Source organism: Haliotis cracherodii, unplaced genomic scaffold (genome assembly GCF_022045235.1).
Source record: "Haliotis cracherodii isolate W230 unplaced genomic scaffold, xgHalCrac1.p SCAF_1, whole genome shotgun sequence".
NCBI classification, from domain to species: Eukaryota; Metazoa; Mollusca; class Gastropoda; order Lepetellida; family Haliotidae; genus Haliotis; species Haliotis cracherodii.
In genome coordinates this window covers 66,571,025-66,581,324 of record NW_027266264.1, presented here as the reverse complement: position 1 = coordinate 66,581,324, position 10,300 = coordinate 66,571,025, and the positions used below count along the sequence as shown (strand labels likewise).

The 10,300-nt window shown below is 39.1% G+C and overlaps 2 protein-coding genes across 2 annotated transcripts; one reads left to right on the top strand and one right to left on the bottom strand.

Moving 5' to 3' along the window:
• Positions 1-950: 950 nt before the first annotated feature.
• Positions 951-4,653, bottom strand: LOC139467513 (nuclear receptor 2C2-associated protein-like). Its single transcript, XM_071249052.1, has 4 exons — positions 4,607-4,653; positions 3,497-3,587; positions 2,414-2,587; positions 951-2,013 (listed from the first exon to the last, which is right to left on the bottom strand). Exons 1-4 carry the CDS (start codon positions 4,651-4,653, stop codon positions 1,894-1,896), a joined length of 432 nt encoding a protein of 143 aa, XP_071105153.1. The 3' UTR covers positions 951-1,893.
• A 294-nt stretch (positions 4,654-4,947) lies between these two features.
• Positions 4,948-10,300, top strand: LOC139467501 (UPF0235 protein C15orf40 homolog). Its single transcript, XM_071249042.1, has 4 exons — positions 4,948-5,031; positions 8,269-8,371; positions 9,153-9,280; positions 10,160-10,300. Exons 1-4 carry the CDS (start codon positions 4,948-4,950, stop codon positions 10,253-10,255), a joined length of 411 nt encoding a protein of 136 aa, XP_071105143.1. The 3' UTR covers positions 10,256-10,300.

Genomic DNA, 10,300 nt, shown 5'->3' with positions numbered 1-10,300 from the left:
ACATGCATGTATAAGTGCAGTAATCTTGACAGCTCCATTAAATCCTATTTCAACTCACCTCTTTCCACAGTACAGTGAAACCCCTTTAATAACCAAGTGTGTACACAATGTGTTGTACCTTCATATGTATATAAGTACCGTTTTTGAATAATGCAAGGCTTCCAGGTCTGGATGCACACAGTTTAAACCTTTCCTGCAATATTCATATTTTGTCAATATACAGAGAGTTAGCACTACAGTATCTGAGGTTTGTAGAAACATCCTGACTTTCTAATTAAACACATGCTTCCTGTGGAAATACTGTTACAAACTAAAGTCTTGGGGTTACAAATAGTAATATAATTCCCAGGTGAACGTGTTGGGTAATAAGATTGTCACAATGATTATGATATTGAACAATTATTGACGATATATACTGAACAAGAAAGGGTTATGGATCATGAATATATTTAAGGATAATTTGTTGTGAATACTGAGCGCACAATTTCATAAAAATAGCGACAAAAATATTCATAATCCATAACTTTTATTTGTTCATTATGGCTAAAATGGATAGAATTATCATTAAACCGCCTGCATGTTATCAGAAATCAGCAGGCCACTGTAACTTGATAATACCCTCATATTGCTTGATGACGGGCCATTTACACGCCCGTTGTTAGATGATGTATTAGGGTCGGGATAGGTGACGTCTTTTCAACTGCTTTCTTTTAATGTCTTTTGACATGAGTGAATATTGTTTTATGCCATTTTTAGCAATATTCCAGCAATATCATGACGAGTGAACACTTAAACCACTAGGCTACCCCACTGCCCCTTTTTAACATGCCTGGGGATCGAACCCCTGACCTTCCGACCGTGAAAAGATGGGTGTCGTGTGGCTGGTGTGCTTTAAACAGTGGAATGGAGGATAAAAACAACCAACAGTCTCCTATGTATGCATGTTTTATTATTTAACATATAACATATGACAGCTTTGTAGCACTTACCATGCTTACAATTTAAAGTAACATTACATGTTAGGAAACCTTCAACAAGTTAAAGATAATGTACTACTTGTCTGAAGATTCCTCAGGGATAACCATGCACAAGAGAACTCATCAGGACTGAATGTAGCTAAGGGTATAAGTTGATGAAACATGGCCATGTTGCCAATCTCATTAAAATCAGATCTAAGTTCTCGCTGCGCTAAACAAAGAACTGAGGACTTCCCATAAAAATGAATTGAAAAAATGAATTTAAAAAATAAAATAAATATATATCTATCTATGAAATTGGGATACGAGTGAGTGAATATGGTTTTACGCTGCTTTTAGCAATATTCCAGCAATATGGCAGTGGGGTACCCGAGAAATGGGCTTCACACATTGTACCCATGTGGGGAATCCAACCTGGGTCTTCGGCGTGATGAGCGAATGCTTAAACCACTAGGCTACCCCACTGACCCAATTGAGATACGATGACATGCATCTACCAAGTGAGCTTCACACATTGGATCCATGTGGGGAATCAAACCTGGGTCTTCAGCATTACAAGCAAGGCTACCTACTGACCCAGAACCATTTAGTAACAATCAGCTCTTGCATCACTGGCTCAGCTTACAAGGTACACCATATAAAATGATGATACTCTTCCAAGCAGATATTTCAGTAGACGGCAACTAGAAATACAGCTGTGATGAGCTTCAGGGAGTTCCCTCAGTCTCTGTGTCCACTCCGCCATTCCACCCTGTCCTGCGTTGTCTGTTGCCTCGCTTGTAATGCCTAGCTCCTGTACCTCAGGTTCCACATAGTGTCAGGATGGTTCACCTTGTAGAGAAGCTTTGAGTTATCTCCCTTATCTTGACTAATAACATTGTTGGTCTCCGTGAAACTTTGAGTAGTCTCCCTTATGTCAGGATGGTTCACCCAGGATGTCCAGTTTGTATAGAGTTATACGACCAAAGAAATCAGTGCTGCTGTTAAAAATGATTCTCATTACTGTGGCAACAGGCTCCTCTGACAGTGTGAATGTCTGCAAAAAAAGAACATACATTTTTTTCTGTCAACACACTGAATCAAAAGGAAAAGAGCCATGAATCTCTGTAGCAAACTTGATATTTCCAATACATTTGCAACATCATGATGAACATTGCCATGATGAATTCAGGAACCACAGACTTTAGAAGCTGCAGGCCCTGACTAAACTCTTCAGGCCCTAATTTAAAAGAACTGCAGCTTATTGTGACAAATAAATCTACAGGTAAATTTACTGCAGGCCATAAGGATCCATTTAAATTTAAAATAACTAACCCGAAATGAGATCTACCTGCCACTTGCCTACTGGCAGGTGCTTATTTCGAACACTGATTGGACCATAACAAGATAACATAATTGTTCAGCCAAAGTGAGTTACGATTCCTGAAGCTAATTACCTGCAGTGAGTTGATATCTTCAGGGTAAAAGTCTGCCGTCTTGCTCATATGAACTGCCTCCTTCCCTGACTCAACCCAGCATTCCTTGCCAGCAAACCCGCCTTGAAACTGAAGTTGAATGTCCTTCACCTTCACATCACGGTGAAAGTCCACCAGAATCCACTGTGGACAGCCCTGTCAGCAGTAAATAAGGATTGTCTAATGAAACCATTGCTTGGTTAAACTATCAAAAGTTAGCGAGTTATCACTGGGAATTTATTGTGCACACAATTTATGTTTTCTCCATGAATGATGAAGTGGAAGTTTATCATTAAATGAAATGTACACTGTGGTAAAAGTGAGAAAGTACTGACAAATATTTCTTTATCAATGTATGACAGTGATGAAGTTGAACACTGATTTGAGCAGTATTTTAGTTATGGCATGGCATTGGTATAAACAGAATAGAACATATCATTAATCATGTTGATGTACAAATCTGATTCATTTACTTATTATATTGGCTTTAACCCCCAAAGTCCACTTAATCATGAGATCGTGTTTGGTGTGTGTAATATGTAATCAGTTTGATCACTATAATTAGAAAATAAATGAGTGAACAAGTTTAGGTTTTACACAGCTTCTAGCAATACTCAAGCCACATCACGGCTGTGAGAAATCAAAACCATGAAGAACACTTAAACCACTTCCACCACCCTGGATATATACATGAAAAAAAGACTCAGAGCAACCTGGATTTAATAGTGAGTGAGTACGGTTATACGCCGCTTTTACAACATAGCAACATTCCAGCAATATCACGGCGGGGGACACCAGAAATGGGCTTCACACATGGTACCCATGTCGGGAATGGAACCCAGGTCTTTGGCATGACGAGCGAACACTTCAACCACTAGGCTATCTGATCGCCCCTGGATTTATTAACAGCCCTAAGGTCATAAAGGATATTTAGCATGCAAAACACTCTTATACTTTTGCCTGGTGTCAAAATATAACCTTAAAATGTGTATGTATCTGCACATAGTATTTCAAGTTGAATAAAAATCAAAGCAGGAGTCTCACAAACATGACTTCAATCCGCACCTGATCTGAGTTCCAGCATGTATCCTCCTCTTCATCTGTCAGGTACTTCTTCCCAAACTGCTTTACATCTCGGTTAAGAACTGAGCTCACCCTAGAAAATAGGAAGAGAAAAGAAATGTGTTTTAATTAATCATGTTAATGTACAAGATCAGGTGTCAATACGTCATGATAGATATGTTTGTTAATTGTACACTGTCAAAACTGGACTATTGCTGAGTGTGGTGGTAAACAATAAACAAACAAACTAGGCTTTTAGTCTAGAATTGATTTTCTTCCCAAATCTATATTTTATTTTAATGTCTATCCGTACATTAATATGTAAGTGATTATTAGGTATATCTTTGGTTCATTTTGTAGAGCCCTATGGGGATTCCAAAACAGAATATATCCCAGAATTTATCCAAAAGTATTAAATGAGGATCAGGTGTTTACAATGTGTGACTGAGATGACTGTAGCCAAGAGCTGCAATGGGGTCTGACAGTCAATACATGACCTAATGTCTCTACAGTCTGAGCCCTATCGCAGCTCACAGCTACGATGATTGTACATCATCATCGTGATCATGCCACCTGGCGGAGAGCCATGATGGGGTCCAACTGGCAAGACTGTCAGACCCCATCGCTGATCTCGGCTACATCCCACCAAACCTGAAGCGTTTCGATCATGCTGTTGACTACTGGTTTTCCTGTACCAGATTCCATTTTATACATAATGCAATTCAATCTGGAATCCACATTCAAAGTTCATGAATAAAAGTACTTAATTATTAACTCACACATATCTACGATACACATATTTTGAGTTAACTGATTTAGGAAGAGATTGGCATTTTGATTTTATTTATTTTTTACAGCCAATCGGAGATGTAGAAGTGCGCCGTAAATACTACACAGTACATTGCCATACTTTTCTCAGCTGTTTCCGAAGCCAAGGGTTGATCCTTTAAGTGAATCTTGGACTAATCCCATCTCTTTCTCAAACATTTGTCAATGTCATGTTTACCAAATCGTTCACATATTTCTTTTAATGAAAACAATGACCCCAAAACAATCATTTCAAATGCTATCAGACTTTTGTGTGATGAAAGTTCTGGAAAAAAAACAACATGCCTGATTTGTGTTTTCTCGTGCAACAAGGAGGCAGCCATATTTAACATAAGCTGTTATTTATGTCGTAAAGTCGGTGGACGTGGTAATTAATTTTATGACTGTGCAAACGATGTTATTATGCAAATGTTAACTAGAAACGGATGAAAGGGTCATGGATGAAAATAACGTATGTTAGTAATAACAAACATTCAGTAATAAACACGTATGTTTTTGATAACAACAATCAGAAACCAAACTGTTTGGAGCTCCTTATTGCGAAATAGGTACTATTCCCTACACCTGTTAGCGTGCTTGGTTGGAGGTAAACGCTGATAGGAGTTTAAGCATAAGCAGTCGACGTGATGTTTATGAGAGCAAGTCACAGAGTTTATCCTAAAATGCCACCTGGGAAGAAAGGACAAGCAGCTAGCAAGGCATCAAAAGCAGTATGCCTTGATGATTATTCTAAACAAATTAAAAACAAAATTATATAACTTGTGACTGGCTAGTTACTATTACTACAAGAGAACTCCACATGTCTCATAGTCTCTATGGTTTGCTTCTTGTGCCTAAGCTGCACTCGAGCAGAATTACTTATGTTAGTAGAACAGGCCCTGTTGGGGAATATATATTCATGAAAGTAAAACTGAAAAGGGATTCTCTTGACGCTTATTGTGAATGTTTCACAGTCAAAATACACCTAGGAAAAGCTTCTTTGCAGGATTGAACATATTCACTACAGTTACAAGGGAACAAGAGAATCCACTTACCGTATTCAACATAATAAGCGCACAGGGCGCTCTCAAAATTAGAAAGAGGGGGCTCTTATTAGAATATTATTTTGGTGAAAAACAACAGAGTTCAAAGAGCGTAAATTTCGTGGTTTATGCTGAAATGTTTACATACGACAGATATATTTTCCAGAATTTAATTGCCCTTAATTAAGGGTGCATATAACAAATGTATAAAGCACGAATAAACAGTCTTGTGTACATTTATCAATCGGAATGGGTGCTAATTGGGAGTGTTCATTAGCCAGTATATTTGCAAATATCGCCATGGGCGCTAATTATGTCGAATACGGCTAATTGTTTAGGAAATCTGTGTACCATTAAAGTGAACTGCGATATCGATCACTTTAGAATTGGTGGAGGGTTGGGACGAGTCAAATATTTTACTACTAAGGTACCTGACACCAGGTAATTATATCCTGGTGTGATTTCTGGGTCAGACTTTGTGCTTGTCATAAGAGCCGATTATTCGAGCATTGGTTAGTCAGGTTCTGTGAACTGACTAAATGTCATTGTACCCAGATGGAACTTATATTTGCTCAAACTTAGTGACTGGTTTGCCAGATCCATACTCTTATTTTCAGGCCACTGGGATATTGCTGACTGTGGCTTAAAAACAGCATTCATTCCCTCGTGCCATGGATCAGGTGGTCAGGCTTGGTGACATGGTTGATAGAGTGTCAGTGTAACCTGATGCTGGTGCGTACCATTGCTCATAATATCAGTCACTGGATTGTTTGGTTCAGACTTAATTATATACAAGCTGACTAATAATGACATTAAATAACAAACATTGTTAAATAACAAACATTTCTAAGACTGGCTACAACGGAAGTAAAGTCCTTATTTGCATTACATTATTACATTATCCCCTTTGTTTTTGTTTCATTGGGAATTTCTAAAGATAGACCACTTTAGTTCTTTAATGAGGGCGGGTCGTAATCAGAATTTTTTTCATATCAAACCAATTCATATGTTTACTTGTTTGTTTTTTGTTTAACGCTGCACTCAGCAATTTTCCAGCTATATGACGGTGGTCTGTAAAATAATCGAGTCTGGACCAGACAATCCAGTGATTGATATCATGAGCATCGATCCACGCAATTGGGATCAATGGCATATGCCAACCAAGTCAGCGAGGCTGACCACCCGATCCTGTTAGTCGCCTTTTACGACAAGCGTAGTCACCTTTTACGGCAAGCATGGGTTGCTGAAGACCTATTCTACCCCGGAATGTTCACGGGTCTCAATTCATATGTAATCATGTAGGTCTTGTGTAATGTCTTCAGCACAGATACTTGTTTGTTTAGTTTTCTGAAATTGTATTTTTTGTCACCGCTGTTATGTCAGTTATATTAACTATAACCTTGCACCCCTTGGACACGCCAGAAGCATATGAATGTGGGTTCGATTCCCAGGTCACCTTGATTATGTTTTTAGGTGTGTAAGCCCCATTCCCATGCATGTCTGTTTCACTAATCCTTCAAGTGAGTGAGTGAGAATACTTTTACAGCGCTTTTTAGCAATATTCAAGCAATATCATGGGTGACACCAGAAATGGGCTTCACACATTGTATAGTCTGGAAGGTAATTTAAGGTAATCTAAGGGTATGTTTCTTCATCCATGTGGTTATGTGTCCAGAAGTAAAGTCGAGATACTAGTGCCTTTAACATGTTTAGGCAAACAAATGCATTACTCCTCTAAAGCAGTGAAATTGTTAACACTTTATTATTATGAGATGGCAAATTGAAAATGTAAGGCCACAACTACAGATCAGTCCTTTAACATGATTAATTCATATGAAAGATGAGTTGTATGTGTTTCTGAAATAAATTTAACACACAGATAGTACAGGTAGTTCGTAAGGAAGGTAGAATCAGATTTCATCAATAGTTTACATTACATTTGTTTCAAAACTATTATCGTCACAGGAATTTCTCTAGACCTGCTTGTATTTCACTGATAACAGGGCCAGTAATGGTATATTGATCTTGAATTTATGTCACGTCTTCCCGAGGCAAGGGTGTTAACTGACTATAAAAGTCCAGTTTCCACCCTTGCAAAACAAGGCTGGAATTCCGGAGTTACATTTTGGCTGGACTTATGAGTCTATGCATAGTCTAATCAGAATTTGGGACGGTCAGGTAGCCTAGTGGTTAAAGCATTCGCTCGTCATGCAGAAGACCCGGGTTCGATTCCCAACATGGGTACAATGTGTGAAGCCCATTTCTGGTGTCCCTTGCCGTGATATTGCTAAAAGCGGCGTAAATCCATACTCACTCACTCTAATCAGAATTGCGTAATGAACTAGATATCCGGTTCAAAAACATGGATTTCAACGTGCAAATTTCGGTAGACTGCAGGATTTTCAAAGCAAGTGTACCGTCTATTCTGACATTGACAGATATTTTGCAATTCTTTTCATGTTTTTAATCAAGGTGCTCAAGTGATTTGATGCACTTTGCGGGGTAAGACCCGTTTTATTACATTATAGATTTTGATTAATGGCTGCCATTTTGTTAGAAGGAAATGCAAGTGATATGAGAGGTTGAATCTGATTGGTCAATAAGAGCGACATAGAAGGGACATAACTTATAATAGCTACTGGTGGCGTTACAATCGAGCCTAGAAATTCCAGCCTATTTCAGAAAGGGTGGAAGCTGAACTTTGAAGTCAGTTAATTCCCTTGCCTCGGGAAGATGGTCATTGCATTGAAAACTATGTTAAAACACTATGACTAGTATGAGTTTCAGAAAGGAAGAAATTAAAAAGAAATTTCAATTTTGAACAAAATAGTGATTATTTCCCCAAATTTGCACCAGATAGAGTATCCATATTTTGAAATTCTAGATAAATGTCTGCACCACCATTCAATTTTTGTGACATCCTAGATTCCCACAGAAGACCGTGGAGCTGTTAGTTTGAGCAGTAAAAGCAACAATGTCACTGTCAGAGTGCTAGCGAAACCAGGAGCCAAATTCAATGGTGTCACAGGTGAGCATGTGTAGGTGGTTCCTCCACTTAAAGCTATGATAACAGTTGAAGGGAAGTATTCTTATCCGTGTTTGTTTAGGACAGTCCAGTGTTGTTGCTCGTGTTACATGGATGTAAGATTCATCAATGCATCATAATTTACCCCTTATGATACAAGACTCCTACCCATGTGTAGAGTCGTGTGTTATTTCTGTATCAATGTGCAAAAAGTAATGTTTCCTAAGTTTTGCGATAACCCAGCCTGATAACTACTGGGGCTAGTGTTACCATACTCCACATCACTAAGTGCTCTCCCCTATAAAGATCTGGGTTAGATTTGGTCTTCAGCAACCTATGCTTGTCATAAGAGGACACCAGATTTTCAGGTTCACTGCCGTAAAAGGCAACTATGCTTGTCGTAAGAGGCGACTAACGGGATCAAGTGGTCAGGCTCGCTGCCTTGGTACTCGTCAATATTCTATACTATATGACAGCGGTCTGTAAATAATAGTCTGGACCAGACATCCCATTGATTGACATCATGAGCATCAATCCATATGATGACATGCATCAACCAAGTCAGTGAGCCTGACCACCCGATCCTGTTAGTCGCCTCTTACAACAAGCATAGTCGTCTTTTATGGCAAGCATGGGTTGCTGAAGACCTATTCTGACCCGGATCTTCACGGGTCATTGTGATGTGTGGAATCTGCAAGGATTTCGTGGTCATGGTGAGCTTCATAGCCTCTCTCTAGTCTTGTTTTAAGACTGACTGCAAGTTTTGTTGTGATTTCCATTGCAGACATCAGCCCTGAAGGTGTTGGTGTGCAGATAGCAGCTCCCCCAGTGGAAGGTGAAGCTAATATAGAACTGGTCAAATATATGGCCAAAGTGCTTGGAGTTCGTAAATCTGATGTCAGCCTTGACAGGGTAGGTGAAGGGGTGGTTGGTCATAAAGCAGCATCTGTGTCAAAACATCCTGTCCTTATCATGCTTATTATGATATATTCTAAAATACTTGATTAATGTTACTTATCTGCACTGATAATGCTTCCACAAAATGTATCTACATGATACACGTGTTCACAGCATAACACAGTCTATGAATTTAATTGGTCTCCTTTCTCTTTCCAACAGCCTCCGTGGTCTAGTGGTAGAGCGTCCGCCCGGAGAGCGGAAAGTCCGGGGTTTGATCCCCGACCGCGTCATACCAAAAGACGTTAAAAGATGGTACTTGTTGTTACCCTGTCTGGCGCTCGGCATTAAGGGGCTAAAACAAGGACTGGTCGGCTCGGAGTCAGTATACTGTGTCTGAATGGGGTATTCATGTTAAACTGCGGTATGGTATCTCAGTGAGCTAGCACTATAAATCGGCATCAGTCCGGACAAGTACAAGCAGCCACACAAACACACATACGTACATGCACGTCGTTATATAAGTGCAATAATCTTGGACGCGACGTTAAACCCCATTTCACCTGACCTCACCTTTCTCTTTCCATCAGTAGGTAAAAAAAATGTAGTAATTCCTGCTACTGAATTGTTTGCTTGGGGTAGTAGGACAGCTTCTAACATGTCTATTAATAAAGTCTTTCTCGTGTCCTGGTGTACAATTTTTGCAATAAAGAACATCAGCCATCCTCCAGAAGAGATTTTTCAAGACTCATTATCAAATGAAAGTCTTATTTTGTTCAGAAAGTACTTTGGTATTACAAATTGTGATAGGATGATATGTTCTTGTAACAAGGATTCTGCAATCATGTTGAACTTTGAACATTATCGCAATATTATATCATGTTTGTTTCACAGGGTTCAAAGTCAAGAAACAAGACAGTGGTGATTTCTGGAGATGTGACTGTGGATAGTGTGGTAGCAAGTCTACAAAGAGAGATCAGTAATGGATGAACATAAGTTTTCATCAGAAAATGATCTGTGCCACTTATAACTTGC

What these genes read in the sequence shown, in the direction of transcription:
- LOC139467513 (XM_071249052.1), bottom strand. Translation starts at nt 4,653, where the DNA reads ATGTTAAATATGGCTGCCTCCTTGTTGCACGAGAAAACACAAATCAG. An exon ending in CACGAGAAAACACAAATCAG is followed by an intron (nt 3,588 to 4,606) that starts GCATGTTGTTTT and finishes CCTATTTTCTAG; the next exon opens with GGTGAGCTCAGTTCTTAACC. An exon ending in CATGCTGGAACTCAGATCAG is followed by an intron (nt 2,588 to 3,496) that starts GTGCGGATTGAA and finishes TACTGCTGACAG; the next exon opens with GGCTGTCCACAGTGGATTCT.
- LOC139467501 (XM_071249042.1), top strand. Translation starts at nt 4,948, where the DNA reads ATGTTTATGAGAGCAAGTCACAGAGTTTATCCTAAAATGCCACCTGGG. An exon ending in CTAGCAAGGCATCAAAAGCA is followed by an intron (nt 5,032 to 8,268) that starts GTATGCCTTGAT and finishes GTGACATCCTAG; the next exon opens with ATTCCCACAGAAGACCGTGG. An exon ending in CTGATGTCAGCCTTGACAGG is followed by an intron (nt 9,281 to 10,159) that starts GTAGGTGAAGGG and finishes TTTGTTTCACAG; the next exon opens with GGTTCAAAGTCAAGAAACAA.